Genomic DNA, 22,063 nt, shown 5'->3' with positions numbered 1-22,063 from the left:
TTTCAAAGCAAAATCCAATATTTCTGTGGCTCGCACATACACCCACGTATGTACAACAGACATGCGGGTGCACACCTGGGCTTTGGAGTCGGACATACAGAGCCGTAAATCACGATTCTGCCACTGGCCATGTGTGTAGCTTTGGGCAAGTTAGTTAACCTCTCCAAGCCTCAATTTTCTCAACTCTAAAATGAGGAAAATATCACCTACCTCCCAGAAAAATTGACGGGATTAAAACAGAAGAAGAACATAAACCACTTAGCTTATTAGGCCCACAGAAAGTGCTCCTAATTAATACAATTGTCTCGTTGTTGTCTGTATCATTCCACTGTTAATACGCCAGCTTTACTGCCTTGTTGATGGCATCCCCACCTGCTGATTTCCCAGACCCAAACCTTCAGGTTATTTTCAGCAGCTTCCTTCCTCTTCCTCGTCTTAGGAAATCAGCCCCTTTCTCTTTCTTGAACTGGGCCCTTTTCTCCCTCACAATTTACACCTCTCACAATTGAACTAGTACAAGAGCCTCCAAATGGCCCTCGGGGTGATAATTCCTGTGCCCCTCCCCACCCCCTCCAGTGTCCGGTCCTCCTGACCCTGAGATCTTTCTTCTAGGAGAGAAAAGCCACTATCATTATTCATTTATTCACTCAAAGAAAAAAAAATGTATGCCATGGCCCCACCATGAGGAACCAGACACAACTGTCTTTCTGTTACTTTCAAAGCTGTCTGGTCCTGCGCTCAACTTTTCTGGCGGGGGGGGGGCGGGGGGAGTGGGGAGCCCTGATACGTAATGTCTGCTAATTCCAGTGGCAAGTGCAGCAGCTCTCACCATGGCTGATTTCACGTTACCAGTGTGATAACCACTAGCACAGAAAATGCCTGACCACTGGGCATTGTGTCCTAGACTCCAGTATAGGCTGGTTCCAGCACACCCCTGCCTGTGACCAGCCCTTTCTCCCTCAGAGGCCATGCTCCGGCCAGGTGGCCTCTAAACCATTCCTGGGACAGTCAGGCTCTTCCATAATCCTGCCCTGGCATGTGTGCCCCTTTCTCTGCCAGCAATGATTGATCTGCCGCCCCCCCCCAACACACGTACTTATGCTATTTCACCTTTATATTTCATGAGTCAGTAAAAGAGTCACTTTGGGTGGCTTGCCTGACTCCCTGGAGACATGTCCATTATTCACTCCTCTCACATTTTCTTTGGCAGGAGGGGACGCCACCCACCCTGTGGTCTTGTCATTCATCCGCCTCTCTGTGTCCATTCTGATTGTGAAGCGGGCGAGCCCAGCGCAGCCCACAGCAGAGAGCTCGGTGAACAGCTGATGAATGAATGATCTGAGAGATTAAAATCCCAGAACAACTGACTTCCTCATTAAGTCTACCTGGTACATTTTCAGCCCAATTCAACCTTTCTAAAGGAGATGTTTTTTCTAAACCGTAAAATGAGATGAAATGATGAAGATAATAAAATATGAAACATGACTCAGTATGTCGGAAAACATGTATTACTATTGCCGGGCTGTTTAATCATGTAGAAAAATCATTTTTGCTTACTTTCCATTACACTTAATATTCCTGAGTTTTATTTCCTTTACTTAGTGGGTCTTTCTGGTCAAGAGTTGGAGCCCAGGGATTCTGAGTCATCCCGCTACATCGGTCTCTGCTGGGAGAGAGATTAACTATGCGTGGCACCTTCTCTAAAATCTGTTTCTCCTGGGAACCTGAGTCCAAACCTTTCCTTTTGCGAAAGATACCCACAGCTGGATTTGCTAAAAATGTAAATTTCTCAAAAGGGGTGACATATTACCAATAAGGGAAGCCATTCAGTTCATCCTTGAAATCCAGAGACTCCCAAAGAGCCAGCGAGGAAGGAAACCTGGACTGTCGTGCCTTGCTCTGCCCGCCCCACCTCTCCTCTACAAAGACTCACTTAATAAACTATACCCCAGAGGAAAGATAAGGTGCGAATGATTACCTTGTCTACAGCTGTAAGTAGTTTGGATCTGTATGCACATCAGAGAAGGCTGAGCCGCGGAACGCAGGAGCCTTCCTGCGGGAGGAGCGGGCTCTGGCAGACACACCGCCACCGAGCCCAGCTCAGCCATTTGCACAGAAATGCTTTTCTATTTGTAAAGAAATAAGTCCGCGCCAAAGCGAATCTGTTCTTCAACTTTGCGAAACTTGGATGCTTTCAGATCCGTTAAGAGTCAAAGTGGGGGAAAAAAAAAAAGTTTTCTAGCATTTTGGTAGATTTGGGTTTTACTTTTGGTACATTTGGGTTTTACTTTGCAACTTTTCGCACACATTCGAGGTACGTAATCTGAGCTGTATTTTTCACAGACTTGTACTGTCCTGGAGGGTGTCCTGTTTGCTTACCTTTAAGACGTCACCCGCTGGTGTAATTCGCTGTCTGAGGTTTCTCTGGAAGTGTCCGGATTCTTCTGGGTGACTCTGCCATCTCGTATGCTGTTGTTATCTTTTCCAGCAGATTTTTACCACAAGTTGTTTAAGAACTATGATCTATTTAAGGATGGAGGAAATGAAGTGCAGTTGAAGAGACAGTTATGCTGAAAGATAAACAGAGCAATATTACTTATCAGAATGGGTACAAATTTTGCTTCCTTAATGAGTACAATATATAGCTCTGCAATATATACACAATGAGAAAAAAAGCTTTATAACATATCAAGTATGCCACGCTATTTCAGGCATAACTGTACAGGATACGTATCTAGGCCTGAGAGTGTAGATAACAAAATATAAGTGCTTTGCCTGTCTAAACATGTTAAATAAATGAGCATACGCTATCGCGTTCCAATACATTAGAAGATGTACTTGCATAGTTAATTTTCTTTTTAATGCACCACACGTGATCATTTTGAAGTGCAGAGCCAGAGTATATCTTAGTATTTGAAGAAAGGGTTCTTTTCATTTAAACAAATCTTTATTTAAATAAGCCTTTTGAAAAGGATCTGTAGCATATCTTCTTTTCAGGAAGTTCAATCAGGGTAAATGGAGATAAAGAAGCCGCATTATAAGGAATATTATATAAGTAAAGATCACTAAGCCAAAAAAAGAAAAGAAAGGAAAAATGACACCAGATGTAAAGAGAGTAGAACTAGCTGGAATGTCATTTTTACTTTCTAAATTTTAGGAGCGTTCGTGTACTTTGTTTTGTTTTGTTTTCGGCATGTAGGTATGTTGGGAAGAAAGAGAGCAGGGAAGGGAGGGAGAGAGGAAGAAATAACTTTTTACTTCCACAAGGTACAGAAAGAGTAATGGCAAAGGCTCACCTGCAATAAATTTCTGCGGCTGGATCCCTACCAGGCCTCTTGGTAAGCAGGAGGCCATGTCTTAGCATGGGTAATGATTAATGCAAACCCCAGAAGGCACACAGTTCCCAAAACTCTCCACAAATGATGTCTGTTCTTGGTTCTTAGTTCTCTCCTACTATTGGCCACTGAAGAGTTCATTTCATGCGAGGCGTGCGATTTTCCACCCAGGAGGAAGAGAAGCACAGCCCTGGTCTCCATTACTCTCCCCCCAGTTAGAAAGTCATGTGAAAACCAGAAAATGCCATTGCCCTCAATCTGCCGTATGGCAGGCTGGAGCATCCTATGTCATTTGCTCTTTCTCTTGCTTCTCTCTTCTTCATAGGGGGTCAGCTCTGGTGCACCACGACGAAGGCCATCTCTGAGGGAGAAGAGCTAATTGCCTTTGTGGTGGATTTCGACTCAAGGCTACAAGCTGCCAGTCAGATGACTCTTGCAGAAGGGATGTACCCTGCACGCCTGCTGGACTCCATTCAGCTGCTTCCTCAGCAAGCCGCCATGGCTTCTATCCTGCCTACGGCTATTGTCAATAGTAAGTGCCACAGGCAGTAGCCCCGGCCAAGAGCTTTGCGGTGCTGATGGGTATTTATGGGAGAAAAAAAAAAAATATGTACTGGCAGGCAACCAGGGATGGACTTTCTTCTCCAGTGTTGTGATTTCATTTTATCTTCTCTCTCTCTCTCTCTCTCTCTGTGTGTGTGTGTGTGTGTGTGTATCTGCGATCGCTTCTCCTGAGAGTATGAAAAGGACAATTAAATTCATTCATTTCAGGTTGGATTCTTGAATGTCACACACACACAAAAACTGACTTTCTAAACTAGTTAAACAACATTCAAGGCTACTTAGCTATGAGAGGTCGAATAGCTTTCATTGATGCTTCTTTAGTAGAATGGCTGTGGAATTCCTTAAGGGCTATAGAGTTAGAAACTTTAAAAAAAAAAAAAGAAAAGAAAAAAGGAAGTAATCAAATTGTGATTAGGTATATTCCTCTTTATTAATATACCTGGGTACAGCCTGAGTAAATCAAGACATCAGCTAATATGACAACAAAAACAAAAAAGAAACATAGGAAAATAAAGAAAAATACATATGAGCTGGAGAACTCCATACATGCATGGAGAATTTAAAAATATGCTTTGTATGGGGCGCCTGGGTGGCTCAGTGGGTTAAGCCTCTGCCTTTGGCTCAGGTCATGATCTCAGGGTCCTAGGATCAAGCCCCACATCAGTCTCTCTGCTCAGCAAGAGTTTGCTTTCCCCTCTCTCTCTGTCTGCCTCTCTGCCTACTTGTGATCTCTGTCTGTCAAATAAATAAATAAAATCTTTAAAAAAAATGCTTTGTATACTCTGGCAAATATGCCTTTGTAATTACATTTTGTTAAAATGACTAGTGAACCTAGTTGTATTCCTTGAACACACAGAGGGACACTTTATAGGACACAAAATCAGTGGTCCGGGAGTCCCCAGGTCTGAGTTCTAGACTCAGCTCTGTTTTTATCTAGCTCTGTGAGAAAACATGAATAGCAGTCATATCGTAAGAGGAGAATACATTCCAAACCAGTAGGTAAGTGAGGTATTGCATTTAATCAAAAATCTCCCTGAAAATTCCTAAGACTGAATGATGCAGAATTATAGATACCGTCATGATGTCTTGATATTTTAAAAATAAATATGCAACAATAATTATGCTCTTGCTGTCACAGTAGCCTTTAAAGAAATTCTCGAGTGTATCTGGAATTACTGTATTTCTAAACATTGGATCTAGTGCCCCTAGCCTGAGGTAATATTTTGGGATTTCCTTCATGTAAATGTAGTTATTTTCTTTTACTGAATCTTTACTTTGATTCTGGTAGTGAGGAACTTGAAATAATATAGGTCAAACTTGAATTTGAAGCAAAAGGGTTTTGTTACCAGGAATACTGAGAGTGCCTTAAATTATTGTGACGCTCCAATGTGTGAATGTGATTTTTAATTATATTTGAGATTATACTGTGTTTGCTTTCTGTAGCAGGATAACTACTGATCCCAAATAAATCAGCATAGATGCATACAGTCTTTGGTCTCATTCTGAAATGAGCTAATCAGTTAAAACTCATCTTGCTTAAATAGACACTACATGAAGCAGTATGGCCCTCTGAATTGGTGGGAAGAGCTAAAATAAACAGCAGTAGGATGTAATGTTACTTTTATTTTGAAGTTCTATATTGTACTTGCTGTCCTTTCTTCTCATTCACTAGAATTTGGTCCTCAGTTTCCTCCTATCTGCTTTAATGCGCTCTCCCTGAGCCATCTCCTTCACAATCATGGGTTCTACCACCAACTCTGTATTAACAATTCACAAATCTCACTACAGCTGTTTCTTCTGAGTTTTAGACCTCTGTTGTCACCTTCCCCATATTCCCTGGATTTCTTTTTTTTTTAAAGATTTTATTTATTTATTTGACAGAGAGATTACAAGTAGAGAGACAGGTAGAGAGAGAGGAGGAAGCAGGCCCCCTGCTGAGCAGAGAGCCGGTGCGGGGCTCCATCCCAGAACCCCGGGATCATGACCTGAGCTGAGGGCAGAGGCTTTAACCCACTGAGCCACCCAGGTGCCCCATTTCCTGTATTTCTTACAGGAATATCTAATCCCACATATCTAACGCAGCCACATGCCTCAGTTTGCCTGGATTAACCCCCATTTCCAGTGTTATCTGGCACGCTCCCTTTCACTACAAAGTGCCAGGTTTGCACAACAACACTGGGTCAGATTTGTTCTCCCTATACCCGTCCTTGCCTGACCTCCTCACCTGTCTGTCATCTGCTCCCTATAGAGCTGAATGAAACCGTTACACAGAAAAGCTAGCAAGAAGCCTGGCCATTGAAGAGACCTTACCTTCCACTCTAGCCTCTAACTGCAAAGTAGCGGTCATCACTCCTAGTCAATTCTACGTCCTCAATATAACTTTCCTTCCTCTGTGACTCCCTTGCCACTGATATGGAAGAGTTCTCCCACAGGGTCCCATCCCAGTTCACCCACTTGCAAATTACTCAATCTCGGTTTCCTTGCCTATAAACAGATAAAGGGGAAAACATATATGTGGAGAAAATTTCCATGAGTAAATACATGCAAAATATAGACAAAAATATCCTAGTGTGACTTACAACTCAAACTCTGTCATGTTTCACCTAGATTATTGCAACTGCCTCCTCCCAGTCATGTCTTCCTTCCAAATTCACTGCCTTCAAACATCTACTTCACTGTTGTAATTCCATAATATCTGATTCTGCCCATCTCTTGCTTACAACGTTTCAATGATTCTCCATAATCATTGAGAAAAAAATCTAAACTTCTTAAGAGAGCCTACAGGGTCTTTGATCACTACTCCTGCCTCCTCCAACCTTATCTCTTCCAGTCCCCATCCTGCCCTTCCCCCACCTGGAAGAGCCTCCGAGCCCTCCCCGCAGTCCCTCTCTGAGGCTCCCGTGCCTTCCCCGGGCTGTGCAGTTAAGACCCAACCCTCTTCTTACAGAATCTCATTCTTCACTTACATTCTTCACTACTTACAGAATCTCATTCTTCACCACTCAGAGAGGGCATGTCATTATGCTCCCTTTGAATCCTTCTCTGACCCTGTCCTTCCTCCAGTCCTCTCACCCACCTAGTGTCACACCCCAAGCACTCCTCAGATGCCTCCTTAGCCTGCTCACTATAGCCTAATGTAATTATCTGACCCTTAACTCATCCACCCCAGGAGACTGTAAGATCCCTGATAACCGCTTTTTGGTCTTTCATTTTGTTTTACACCCAATGCAGCATAGAGTCTCTAGCACAGAGTAGACATTCTCTAATTAATTTATTAAATGAACGAATGATGTCAGGAGCTGGCGTCAGGGCTAACTTTAGTTCAGTTATCAGATCCTTGCCTTTTAGTCAATCAGATAAGCCATTTCACATTGCTATTTATAATCACATATTTTCTAAACCCTAAATACACTGTAAACAACTTAAAATTAATCTCCTGCACTTTTCCTGTTGGAGCCTCCTACAGTACCGTTTTCCGAAGAGTCTGTGGGAAGGTAAATTGCCCTGGGTGTAACATTGCTTTAAAAGCTCGGTCCTGGGCTGTGGAACGGCACCCAAGACTGCACTCATCACTGTCTGATCGCCTAATTCTGAACCCGAGAGCCGTCTCTGAGAAACATTGAACTAAATGCCGCTTCACTCAGGGCTGGTTCCAAATGGGCAGCAGCTAATGTGTCCCTGTGTTTTCGCCCGCAGAGGATATATTTCCTTGCAAGTCTTGTGGCATCTGGTATCGAAGCGAGCGGAATCTGCAAGCCCATTTGATGTACTATTGCAGCGGGAGGCAAAGGGAAGCGGCCCCCGTGTCAGAAGAGAATGAAGACAGTGCTCCTCAGATTTCCAGCCTGTGCCCCTTCCCGCAGTGCACCAAGAGCTTCTCAAATGCCCGAGCACTAGAAATGCACCTGAATTCGCACAGTGGTAAGTGCTTCCCTTGCTGCTGCTTTGGCTCTGGGAGACTCTACTGTTTCTCTACATGCATCCCTATATTCACATACGCAAACATCTATAATTCCACATCTATGTAACTGCATCTAGCTGTAAAATCAAAATCGAGGGGCGCCTGGGTGGCTCAGTGGATTAAGCCGCTGCCTTCGACTCAGGTCATGATCTCAGGGTCCTGGGATTGAGCCCCACGTCGGGCTCTCTGCTCCACAGGGAGCCTGCTTCTTCCTCTCTCTCTGCCTGCCTCTCTGCCTACTTGTGATCTCTCTCTCTGTCAAATAAATAAAATAAAATCTTTAAAAAAAAAATCAAAATCGAACTTGCTGGACCAGCTGACTGTGATTTTATGTCACTTATAATCAATATATCCTATTCAAAAGACTTGGGTCTGAATTTTTTCCTAACAATGACAGTACTCAGATCACAGGCCAAATCATTCTTTTTTTTTTTTTTTCTAAACAGCACCATTTCAGAAATAAACTCTCACTACCCTTTGTATGTTGTCGTTAATATTCATTGATTTAAGTGTCAAGTGATCTTTGGAAACTGACCATATTATTTCCCACATAGTAAGGGATAAATAGTAGGTACATAAAAATAAGTATCTGCAGAATTGAAATAGCACTGTTATTTTGATAGATCCAATTAAAATCACACTTGAGAGAAATTAACTTTTAAATACAAACCTGTAAAATGCTCTTGATTTCCAGAACACGCAGAACAGCTTAGTTGATTTCTATAACATAAAGCCACTTTTAGTGTAACATTTTTAAATTCCTTAAGAAAAATTGGGCTAAAAATTTTTTATTTTATTTTATTTTATTTTTTACTTGTTTTTTATCTCTTTAATGGCACAGTGGTAACTGTCCCCATTTTACTCTGGAATTATGTGCCCAATTATTGTTAGTATTATCATATTCATTCTAATTCATTCCTATATTTTTAACAAACAAGTTAACCGAATATACAGAATTATATGAACCCTAGATACTGCTAGGACCATTTGTAAATAGGACAAACCAAGGTTTGGGTGTCTGTTCTTTAGCATCCATAATACAAAACTTAGAAGGTACTGCTGGTTGACTTCCTTCACTGTTTTTGCTTGAGTTGAGTAATTTTAAAAAAAAACTGAAATAGGTGCTGAGTTTAAAAAAAAGAAAAAACCACAACACTAATTCCGACCTCCAATGCCCTAGTACAGTGCAAGCACAGTGCAAGCTTTTGTCTTTGAACCTATAAAACTGGCAATTTCCTCTCTAGTCATTCTCTTCCCTTTCCCTACAAATGAGCCATCTTTTTGTAGGTAATAAACCAGAGGAAGCAGAAACAGGTCAGTTGTCTTAGACGGTGAGAGGCTAAGTCATTCACAAAACAAAAAAGAGAGAGCGAGGAACTTCTCAGCTAAATAGAAGAATGAGTATCGGATCTGTTAAGGAGAAAAGGACTAATATGTCCCCTTTTCTTGCTATAGGACTAGGTTTTTTCTACCAAGTTTCCAGCTTATAAATATAAAAGGCAGGTCTCATTTTAGTCTAAAGTGCAGAGGGCATGAGCCATGCCTGATTTAGCCATATGTCAACAAATGGGAACCAGAGTTGACCTTAGTGAGTTAAAGTGTCCAGATCTTAATTCCCATTCATGGGGAGGGAGGCACTTCCCCCATAACTACCAAACAATCCTCCAGATACCAAGTGGGTGTCCTACAGTTTAACTCAATTCTGACACTATCACCTGGAGACAGCATCAGATTTTCCAGATTAAGGGGTCAGCCCCCTGCCCCAACTTCAGATGCCAATAGAAACCCAAGTTGTTAACCTGAGCTTCCCACCGACTAGCTGTAAATCAGAGGTTGCTAAGACCCCTTCTTGGGGTTCAATTAATTTGCTAGAGTGGCTCACAGAACCCAAGGAACCCATTTACCTACTAGATTACCCGTTTATTATAAAAGGTAAAAGATTTAGGAATAGCAAGAAGGAAGACATGCCTAGAGCAAGGTATGAGGAAAGGATGAGAAGCTTCCATGCCCTCTTCCTGGCTGCCATTCTCCTCGAGCCAACTGGGAATCTCTCTGAACCCCATCATTTCAGGTTTTAAGGGAGGCTTCATTACATAGGCATGATTGATTAAATGTGGCTGTTGGCAACTTAAACAGTCTCTGGAGACTGGGGAGGAGGGGCTCAAACCCTCTAATTACAAGGTTGTGTCTCAATGCCAGGAACCCCACCCTTAGGGAATCTAAGGGCTTTCTAAAAGTCATTTCATTAACATAACAAAAATACTTTTACTGCTCTTATCTTAGGAAATTCCAAGGATTTAAGGAGCTGCAAGCCAGGAAGCCTGGTCAAAGATTAACAAATATGAATGAGCAAATATGTGTTTCTTTTTTTTTTATTTTTTTTTATTTTTTTTTTTATTTGACAGAGAGAGATCACAAGCAGAGAAGCAGGCAGAGAGAGAGAGAGAGAGAGAGGGAAGCAGGCTCCCCTCTGAGCAGAGAGCCCGATGCGGGACTCGATCCCAGGACCCCGAGATCATGACCCGAGCCGAAGGCAGCGGCCAAACCCACTGAGCCACCCAGGCGCCCCCCAAATATGTGTTTCTTATAAATCAGAACCTCACAGCAAAGTTTCCTCACCAGTCACTGGTGATATTCAAAATATTTTATAACTGACTAGAAACAGGCCATGATCAGTCCACACGGAGCTCTGTCCTAAACAACTGTGTGAGTGTACTGGTGTCCACCGGCTGAATATCAGCACTGGGTAGAGATAAACCATGTTCAGCAAAATCAATGCATAAAATTCTAGATTTGTACCAAAGATAAATTAGGAGGTTATTAATCACTTTACCAAATGGTTCCTTCTTAGATTTTTTGAATAAATACCTAATCTAGTGCTCTGAGAGTTATTTGATTTGCACACAGTTTATCAATATCAACTCTAATGTATGCCTGCTTCTTCCTAATGCAGAGCATGCTTTTGTAATGAGAAGGTTCTCAGATTAGAAATTACAAAATCTGAGGTTTGAACATGGCTCTGTCATCGAATAGCTTTAGTACCATAATCCATTCCCTTGATTTCCTTGAATTTGTTTTCTGACCTGGAAGATGGAGACAGTGAAGATTGTCCCGCTCTTTTCCAATGGCACGCTCAAACGTTCTCTGGAAACTATGAGGTGTTATCACTATGATGACACCTGACAAAGGATGTCACAAGAGAAAAGCTAATATCACAAGTGCGATGCTGGAGGATTTCAGCTCATTCGTGCGGTGTAAAGGTTTTTATCATTAGAAAGCCAATGCATGCAGTTCTCAGTATTCTTATTTTGTGTGTCTCTCCAGGAGTGAAAATGGAAGAATTCCTGCCCCCTGGTGCTAGTCTAAAATGCACCGTCTGTAGCTACACTGCCGATTCTGTGATCGGCTTCCACCAACACCTGTTCTCCCATCTCACTCAAGCTGCCTTCCGATGCAGTCACTGCCACTTCGGCTTCCAGACTCAGAGGGAGTTACTGCAGCACCAGGAGCTCCATGTCCCTGGAGGCAAACTTCCCAGAGAAAGTGACATAGAACACTCTCCAAGTGGGACGGAAGACAGCCTACAGCCGGCGCCGGACCTGCTGACCAGGAGCGAACTCCCCCAGAGCCAGAAGGCGATGCAGACGAAAGATGCGAGCTCTGACACAGAGCTGGACAAGTGTGAGAAAAAGACGCAGCTCTTTCTCACGAACCAGAGACCAGAGATACAGCCCACAACAAACAAACAGAGCTTTTCTTACACGAAAATAAAGTCTGAGCCCTCGAGTCCAAGACTTGCCTCATCTCCGGTTCAGCCTAATGTTGGGCCTTCTTTCCCCATGGGCCCTTTCCTCTCTCAGTTTGCTTTCCCCCAGGACATCACCATGGTCCCTCAAGCTTCGGAGATCTTAGCCAAGATGTCCGAACTGGTCCATCGGCGACTGAGGCACGGAAGTAGTAGCTACCCTCCCGTCATTTACAGCCCCTTGATGCCCAAGGGGGCTACTTGTTTTGAGTGTAACATAACATTCAATAATTTGGATAATTATCTCGTGCACAAAAAACATTACTGCAGCAGCCGATGGCAGCAGATGGCCAAGTCCCCAGAGTTCCCTGGTGTTTCAGAAAAGATGCCTGAGGCCGTGAGCCCCAACACTGGTCAAACCTCCATAAACCTCCTCAACCCAGCGGCTCATTCTGCTGATCCTGAGAATCCCCTTCTCCAAACATCCTGCATCAATTCTTCCACCGTTTTAGATTTAATTGGGCCAAATGGGAAGGGCCACGACAAGGACTTTTCCACCCAAGTGAAGAAGCTCTCCACCTCTAATAGCAACGACGATAAAATTAATGGAAAACCTGTTGATGTGAAAAATCCCAGTGTCCCCCTGGTGGATGGGGAAAGTGACCCAAATAAGACTACCTGTGAAGCTTGCAACATCACCTTCAGCCGGCATGAAACATACATGGTCCACAAACAGTATTATTGTGCTACGCGCCACGACCCTCCACTCAAGAGGTCTGCTTCCAACAAAGTGCCTGCCATGCAGAGAACCATGCGCACCCGCAAGCGAAGGAAGATGTATGAGATGTGCCTACCTGAACAGGAGCAGAGGCCTCCCCTGGTCCAACAGCGATTTCTTGACGTCGCCAACCTCAGCAATCCTTGTACCTCCACTCAAGAACCCACCGAAGGGCTAGGAGAGTGCTACCACCCAAGATGCGATATCTTCCCAGGAATTGTCTCTAAGCACTTGGAAACTTCCCTGACGATCAACAAATGTGTCCCGGTTTCCAAATGTGACACGACTCATTCCAGCGTTTCCTGCCTCGAGATGGACGTGCCCATTGATCTCAGCAAAAAGTGTTTATCCCAGTCTGAGCGGACGACCGCGTCTCCCAAAAGGCTGCTAGACTACCACGAGTGCACCGTGTGCAAGATCAGCTTCAATAAAGTCGAGAACTATCTGGCCCACAAGCAGAATTTCTGCCCGGTCACAGCACATCAGCGTAACGACTTGGGTCAACTCGACAGCAAAGTATTTCCGAATCCAGAAAGCGAACGGAACAGCCCCGATGTCAGCTACGAACGAAGCATCATAAAATGTGAGAAAAATGGGAATCTGAAGCAGCCTTCCCCTAACGGAAACTTATTTTCCTCCCACTTAGCCACCCTGCAAGGCCTGAAAGTCTTTAGCGAAGCTGCTCAGCTCATTGCCACAAAAGAAGAAAACAAACATTTGTTTCTTCCCCAATGCCTTTATCCCGGAGCAATAAAGAAGGCAAAGGGAGCTGACCAGCTTTCTCCATATTATGGAATAAAGCCAAGTGATTACATTTCTGGGTCTCTCGTCATCCATAACACTGACCTAGAGCAAAGCACAAATGCGGAAAATGAATCTCCGAAAGGCCAGGCTTCCTCCAATGGCTGTGCTGTGCCGAAGAAAGATTCCCTGCCGCTGCTGCCCAAAAACAGAGGCATGGTCATCGTCAATGGTGGACTGAAGCAAGATGACAGACCCGCCACCAACCCGCAGCAAGAGAACATTTCCCAGAATCCTCCACATGAAGATGGCCACAAATCTCCATCCTGGATCTCTGAGAACCCACTAGCCACGAATGAGAATGTCTCACCGGGAATTCCTTCCGCAGAGGACCAGTTGTCTAGTATAGCGAAAGGTGTAAATGGCTCCACCCAGGCTCCCACGAGCGGGAAATACTGCCGGCTGTGTGATATTCAGTTCAACAACCTCTCAAACTTTATAACTCACAAGAAGTTTTATTGCTCATCACATGCGGCGGAACATGTCAAATGAGATAACTTCATAAATGAACACCAGTCCCCTTTGGTACCAGTGTTTAGTATGTTGTTCGACCCAGTCCAGAAAACAATAACAACAACAACAACAAACAACAACAAACAACAACAAAAAACGAACACACACACACACACACACACACACACAAAATACACACAAAGAAACAGAAAACAAAAAAGCTGTTTGAATTACATCTGCGCAATCAGGAGATAGTTCTTTAAGGCTGAGTTGAAGACTTAAGGTGTAATTCCATTACAGTCCATTAGTAAAGTGTATTATTGGTGCCATTTTCAAAAAGAAATTAATTTATTTTACCAGCAGTATTCATAGCTGTGGTTATGTTATTTTTTATTTAAAAACTTTATATTAAAGTCATTTGTAATGTTATTGTATAGTTATTGTGTAGCACATATGGTTTGCACTGTATAGTAGATTTTAAAGAAAATAGTCACGAACAATACCGAAAAGCATTTTAGAAATAGCTTCAAAAGCACTTGTGTACCTTGATTTCTTCTTCTATGCTGTTGCAGATATATGTATATGCTAAAATATAACTTGCAAAGACGTTCTAAATACACATGCTATAAGTTCGCCTTAAGATTTCAATTCTTGGATAATCAGGCTCTGTTTGCACTTTATATTTTAGCAGATACAGTCTCTTAGTCACTAGGCTTTGCATTTGTATGTAGCTGTATGTTTCTGTCATTTTCTTAATCTTAAACATGTATGTTAAATGAAGATGGCAATTTTTTTCTTGTATAGTACCTGTATTTTCTTTCGCTGATGCAGCTCTGTCTCAATTTTTAAACCTTTGCTGTTAAATGCAATACTTTATAAAGAATGAACAAAATTACTGGAAGCAGTATTGTAAGTAATAAGGTAGTATTAATCAGTTTTATCTTTTGAAAGGCACAGTCTAAATCGAAACCCTAAACTCAATGCTGCAAGTATGAATTTAATTCATATATAAGATCTATTTAAATATGAGTAGCAATACTGCACCTGGTGATCACAAAGATAATGTTCTACTTCTGATAGAAATAATTTCTCAACAAATGTTGTTACTATGCATGTATATGGATGGAATAAAATTCCAGATTGTTGGAGAAGTTTGGCATACTTTTTTTTTCTTTAAAATACAAAGCGAAGTCTATATACCTATTCTTTGTGATGAGAATAGATTCAAAATATCACTGAATAGCTGAATATACCATATACATATGTGTGTGTGTATATATATATAGTAACATGTGCATATATATATATTTATATATATACACACACACACACATAGTAACATGATGGCAAATCAATAAAAGGATTAGATTGTCCATTATATACACCTGATTAATATAACTTATTATATTAAATGAACGGGAGACTCCACCCTATGGAACTAGACAATTTTCCATTACAGCTATATATAACAAGCACTATCTTTCTGTTCCCTACCCACTGCCCCCGCCACTGTAGCACAGAAAAAGAACAATTTCATGTGTCTAAAAATTTGTAAAACTTAGGCACAAGAATTGTAACCATTGTTGATCAAATGCACCCAACTTTTTTTTTTTAATTTGTTTATTTGACAGACAGAGATCACAGATAGGCAGAGAGGCAGCCAGAGAGAGAGGAAGGGAAGCAGGCTCCCTGCTGAGCAGAGAGCCTGATGCGGGGCTCGATCCCAGGACCTTGGGATCATGACCTGAGCCGAAGGCAGAGGCTTTAACCCACTGAGCCACCCAGGCGCCCCACACCCAACTTTTTAAAACAAAGTTTACTACAGAGGGAGGCTTGCATTTTATGGAGCAGTGAAGTTATATGGTCAAGTGATTCTGAAGAGTAAAGACATACAAATTTCATGCCTGCAATTCGCAAAAGATCCTAGATTTTACCCTGAAATATTTATGTGTTATGTCTGGAAGAATATTTCCAAAATTGTTTGTATAGTTGAAAATGAGTTCCAATAGCCCTTCATAGAAGAAAATTGATAGCAGAGGCTGAAATAGTGGTGTTCAGACCAGGGCTAGACCCTGAAGAGTACAGAGGAAGAAAACGGGTTTCTGCATGCAGAGGTCAGTTGTAAATGGTAGAACGAAGAACACCATGTGATGGTGAAGAGTGAATAACAACTCTTCAAAGGAAGAGGGCTCAGATTGGAAAGTAGAAGAAAACAAGAGTATAAATAAAGATCTGGTCTCACAAGACCTTGATTGCCAGGCTGAGACTTACGGGTTCACACATTGCCTCCTACCTGGAGTCATGAAATGAAAATTGTGTTCGGGAACAGTGATGGTGAAATGTGAGGCCTGGAAGCTAGAGAGAGTGAGGCCGTAGCAATGTCCTCATGGAGACTAGTGGGACACACACTGAGTGAATGAAGGACAAGTCTAGGTACGTGCTTATATTTTAACAGATATTAAAGACCTAATCAGAGAGAAAACACAAGGTCTCCAACCCACACTGATGGAAACACTGTATTCAACAATACAACGTTGAGTCAGACTATTAGCACCAGTTGAAGGGGCTGGGGGAAGGGGGAAGGGTGGTAAAAAGAATGACAGTTTATATTGGTTCTTTAGATTGTGGTATTTAAATCCTCTACGGAGCATTAAAATCTACTAAATCAATATCTGAAGGAGCGCCTGGATTTCTCGGGCTTTTTGGCAAAGCAATCCTGGGCTATTCTCTGTTGTCCTCCTCTGACCACAGCTGAAACTCGCTGAATTAAATATAGGCGGGGCGGGGGGGGGGGGCGGTGGTTTGGAAGCAGTATTCTGTGGTCAACGCCAAAATAAATTAAGCTGGTAGCAGAATTTAACACTCAATTGGTCTTCAAGTGTTGCTATCTCATATATAACACATTTAAGGTTTTAAAATTATTACAATTTAAAAATAATTCAGTACATGTGGGTTAGCATTGAAATTAAAACTAAAAAAATGAAGTCATCATGGAACCTGGGAACAATATTTGAAAATCTTTTAATCAGGTGGAGCCCTCTCATTTCCAGGCAAAAACTAAGGGTCAGAATTTAAGTGCCAAAGTCACAAAGGCAATGGGTTGAGACCCAGACCCATGAGTCTTACTCTCAGGTTACCTCTCCACATCATGCTCCTTTCTCTGCCAAGCCAGAAGGATAATATTAAGGCATGCAGTGAAAATTTCAGCTACTTTTTCTCCCTCTGATATATTAAGTCTAGCTCAAACAATCTCTGGAGATAGAGAAAAAGCATATTAGTTTCTCATGACTGCCGTAACAAATTACCACAAGCTTGGTGACTTAAAACAACAGAAGTTTATTTTGTTACGGCTCCCTGCTGGACTCTACAAATGTGTAGCAACACAGCAGAAATTGTTATCCCCAAACTATTAAGTCTCCTGGAACTTGATTGAGACATGAATGTTATTAACAAACATTGATGATATCCATAAAGAATATGGCATCTAAGAACTCTCCACCGATCACTTGGAACCCAATCATGAGGCAGAATGAGGTCTGATAAAAACCCCGCACCAAGGCATATATCTGTCTGGGACACAGTAAATGTTATTAACTCAGAGAATCATAAAAAAACAGACACAGGCTGGGTGAAAGTTTACTTTAGCGCTATCTAGAAAAAAGAGTTTGCCCAGTGTATTAATAGAATACACAGGATTGAAAAAAAATAAACTGTTTTCAAGAACCTAGCAGCCCCATTTTGCATGCAAATAATATATTGATTTCAAGTGACTTTTATCTTTATATTAAAGAAGAATGTCAGAGCTTTTTGCTTCACAACACTTCTTCAACCATTAACTCGACTATATGACATACCTTGGTTGCAGATGTTGTGAGTGTATGACTTTCACTAAATCCAGAACTTTTTTTTTCCTATCAGGGTTCAATGACCCTCAAGAAAACAATCAAGTAGATAAAACACAATGTTGTTGTACTTATGAAAAAATATCCAGCAATGAAATAGTCTTTTAAAATTAATACCAGGGACACAAACTTTATAAAAAATGTAATAAAAGAATGTATATACAATATCATGCCTAGGTTAGAAAGAGGGGTGATATAGATGAACGAAGAATAAAGGAGATCAACACAGAAATTGTAAGAACACATCTGAAGAGAAACACAGAAAATTCAAGACAAAAGAATTAACAGGAAGGTGTTCCTACCAAGGTATTCACAGACACACCTGTGTGGACACGCAGACTCCTTCCTCCTCTACTACAATGGATGAACTGTCCCTGATCTTTGTCAAAGCCACTCCTTCCACTTAAGCTTTTCATTCCCTCTCGCTTATTTGATGGTTTAGCTCCTCCAATTATTCCCTCTTTCCTGGCACAGAAGCGACAGATGTATCTTTTTCAATTTATATAAGGACTCGGACAAGAACCATCAACGTGCTCAGAACAGACGTGTGACCCTGAAATTTACAGGTCCTTCTCACATGTCATGGATAATAATCCATCGCTTTCCTAATCCTGGAAGCTGGAGGGAGTTCCCATAATGCTCAGATTAACTTCCCTGTCAGTCTTATGGATAGAGGCTTGGAGCAGATTCAGTTTCATCTAGGGTGCAGAGGAATGTGATGATACAGGTGTGTAGTGTGGAGCAGTGCCGTCCCTGCCTCATCAGTCCTACAATTACTAGTTTACCAACGAACAAACAGGCTTAAAGCCGCTGAGTGAGTTCCCCAAATGACAGAGCCGTTAGAGTCGAGTCTGGAGTCCAGTTGCCTGCCTTAAAGCCTTTTGCTACCTTTTTCCATGAGGCCCTGGTTCCCACTCTCTCTACATCAAGCCAAATCCCTTATAATCATGTTGCAGGTCATGCTGACACCCTTATATTGCCCACTGGCACTAGAGTTGCCTGCGTTATGGTATTCATTTGTCTCGTTCTGCCTGTGACTTTTCTGGCCTGGCTCAGAATTGATCTCAAATTTTTCGTAGTATTATTACTATTATTATTATTAATTATTACCAGGAGTTGTATCAAAATAAGAATGTCTAGTGACATTCTTATGTTTTCTCTTTAACATATGGTTAGAATAATTCTCATGCTTTCTCTTAACATATGGTTAAAGCTGAAAGACGATCAGAGGTAACCTGTCTTGCATTGACCCTTTTCCAGATGCAATGGACCCAACACTTTCTTTTCAAGGACACACCTAAGGCACTGTAGGATAAAGCACATTTGGAGAGAAACATCTAGGAACAACTTAAGACTTCTGCCTTTCAGTAGTTGTGGGAGAAGATTTTGGGGCTACTACCCTCACAAACTGTTGGGTATAACTCTGCTCTGACCACCAAGATGCCCAAAGCCCCAGCAGATGATGAAATCTGTGAAAAATGTGAGGAATTCCTGGTTTCAGTATAGAATACACTGAAAGTAGCAGGGTGGTTATCTCATTGTTTGAAGATACAGGTGGATAATAGTCTGAATCCTCTGGTTACTCTGGTTTTATCATGGAGTATATGGTCATATATGATATAAACATATAGGTATTTATTTTGTTGTTAAGTAACATATTTTTATGTGGCAACCTGCCATTTTCACGACAATATGCTTCAAACAAAATATCAGATATAATGTAAAAAACTAAGAACTAAAGTATGCCTTTTTCAGGAAAGCTAGATAATGGCTGTGGGATTCCTAAAATTATTTTTGGACACCTACCATTCACTAAGGAAGCTGCTGAGATAAAATAAACCATACAAAAACAATCACATAAACCTGCTCAAGAATCTTTCTCATTGACTTCAGATTCAGTCATTCATTATCTAGCTGATTGGGCCTGAAGATTATGATTCGTAGGCACAGCTTTGGAGAGTATGTATGCATTACTCTAGAAAGCATGGCTTTTCATTTCAATCCAATAGCTGGGCGATACTAAGTTCATTATTGAAACCTGGCTAGTGCACATAGAGTTTAGAATTTTTCAATATAAATGACAGTACTCTTATCAATTGAAATAGAAGTGAGAGTTGGGGAAAATGAAATATAGAGAGATACACTCTTAATTTAAATTAAATGCAATTGATTAATTTAATTAATAATTTAACTTCATTTAAATACATATGGATATATGTGTAAATACACATCGTTAGAGTAGTTGAACAAGATTTTCATGGTAAAACTTATGTTGAATGCCAAACAATCAGTGAATTGCCAAATTCAGTTTCTCTTTGCTTCCCATCAACAATCAATTTTAGCAATGTTTGAGTTATTAATTTGAAGAAATATTTTTTATACCCACATGTATGTTATACAATGGTACTGACCTTTTTTTTTCTTTTGCCAATTCCTTTGAATTTTGTTTGCATTTTAATCAAAATAAGTTGAAACTCTTTATTCAATATATTCAATGAATGGAGTATCAAATGTTTTCAGAGAAGCTACAAAAAATACATGAAATTTATCATACAAAATCAGGAGTCTAAATCTGTTAAACATTAAGAGTGAAAACAGTGTCCAAGATTTAATTTTTATATTCTATAATTGCATTTTGTATTATCTCAACTTTGGGGAATGCTCTTTTGTTGGAGCTTCCATTTGTAAATGGATAAATTTTTATTTTCTCTTACAAGGGAATGAAATAAGAAGGTTTGTGATCTTCCATTATCTATATTCAGAAAACAAGAGACAAATTATGCAATAATTTTGCTTTAAAGTATATTTGCCAAAAGAAGGCAGTTAAATTGAAACAAAAATAGGTCTTCTGTGGATATATGGACCAACATATTTGCACATTTTGATTAAAAATAGAAAAATAAGAGTATCTCCTTGACAATTTTTTTCTGAGATTATATTATGTATATTATATATATTTTCTATGACTTTGAAACTTTTGAAGACTACTGGTCAGATGCTTTATAGGATGTTCCTCGATTTCAGTTTTTCTGAGTTTTTTAATGATTGGTCTGGAGCCAGAGTTTGGGGGTGGGTGGTGTAGCAGAAAGGTAAAATGCTTCTCACTGGGGATACCTGATATTAGCCCGACTTATCTCTGGTGATGTTAAGCTTGACCACTTGACTAAGATTGTATATGCCATGTTCTCCACTGTAAAATTACACTTTCCCCCCCTTTCCATTCTCTGTTCATTAAAGATAAATCACTAAATCTGGTCCATTCCAAGGATAGGGAATGAAGCTCTACTACCTGAAGGGAGAAGTATCCAAACATTTGTGGACCTATGTTAAAACCACTATAGGGGCATCTGGGTGGCTCAGTTGGTTGGGCATCTGCCTGCGGCTCAGGTCACTATCTCAGGGTCCTGGGATGGAACCCTGCATCAGGTTCCCTGCTTGTCCCTCTCCCTCTGCCCCTCTCCCTGCTTGCGCTCCCTCTCTTTCCCTCTCTCAAGTAAATAAAATCTTTTTAAAAAGCTATAATTAATGCATATTTGGGGAGATTCTTTGAGGCTCCTCTTATATCCTGTTTCTCTTAAAATTTCTAGCTAAAATCCCACTGATTTTAGCATTCGGGGGCGGTCTTGTCTACAGCAACTGTTACCGTGGCAAAGTAGATCTTTATTTTGTTTCTCTCCATATTGATTATTGAAATTCTTCTTAAATGAAAACCCGCCCTTTCTCCTCCATTTATATATATCTATCCAGTCACTTATTTATATCAGTATGAACTTATGGCTATTTACTTTGTTCTCTGTCATATAACCTCGTATAGTAGTCTGCCTTTATCTGGGGGCTTACTTTCTGCAATTTCAATTACCCGCAGCCAACCAGGGTCTGGAAACAGATGATTCTCCTTAAGCGGTAATGTCAGAAGGTTAGTAGTAGCCTACCACTATGTTATGGTGCCTGCCTCCTTCACATCGCTTCATCTCATCACGCAGGCCTTTTTTCATCTTCCATCATCACAAGGAAAAGAAGGGTGAGTACAGAGCAGTAAGATATTTTGTGAGAGAGACCACTTTCCTGTACTTTTTATGATAGTATGTTGTTATAATTGTTTGATTTTGTTATTAGTCATTGTTGTTACTCTCTTACTGTGTCTAATTTATAAATCGAACTTCATCATGGGTCTGTATGTGTAGGAAAAACATAGTATATAAAGGGTTTGGTACTATCTTTGGTTTCAGACATCCACTGGGTGTCTTGAAATGTATCCCCTGTGGATAATGGAAGGGTTACTGTACTCGCATTATTTCATTGTTCAAATTGTTTCAGCTTTTGCCATGGGCAACTCTTTTTTTTTTTTTTTAAAGATTTATTTATTTGACAGATAGAGATTACAAGTAGGCAAGTAGGCAGAGAGGCAGGCAGAGAGAGAGAGAGGAGGAAGCAGGCTCCCAGCCAAGCAGAGAGCCGGATGCGGGGCTTGATCCCAGGACCCTGGGATCATGACCTGAGCCGAAGGCAGAGGCTTTAACCCTC

At 41.1% G+C, this 22,063-nt stretch overlaps 1 protein-coding gene across 3 annotated transcripts in view; it reads left to right on the top strand.

Annotated features, from left to right (window-relative positions):
• ZFPM2 (zinc finger protein, FOG family member 2) overlaps positions 1 to 14,777 on the top strand; it is a 458,582-nt gene extending 443,805 nt beyond the window's left edge. For all 3 annotated transcript variants that reach the window (XM_045982082.1, XM_045982074.1, XM_045982067.1), the window contains 3 exons: positions 3,661 to 3,867; positions 7,596 to 7,820; positions 11,185 to 14,777. In XM_045982082.1, coding sequence (XP_045838038.1) covers positions 3,661 to 3,867; positions 7,596 to 7,820; positions 11,185 to 13,676 — 2,924 coding nt within the window. In that variant the 3' untranslated portion in view covers positions 13,677 to 14,777. The remainder of the gene's footprint in view (positions 1 to 3,660; positions 3,868 to 7,595; positions 7,821 to 11,184) is intronic.
• The last annotated feature ends 7,286 nt before the right edge of the window (positions 14,778 to 22,063 follow it).

This window comes from Meles meles, chromosome 1, assembly GCF_922984935.1.
Source record: "Meles meles chromosome 1, mMelMel3.1 paternal haplotype, whole genome shotgun sequence".
Lineage (NCBI taxonomy): Eukaryota > Metazoa > Chordata > Mammalia > Carnivora > Mustelidae > Meles > Meles meles.
The sequence above is the reverse complement of the archived record's forward strand: the minus strand, read 5'-3'. Positions and strand labels throughout refer to the sequence as shown.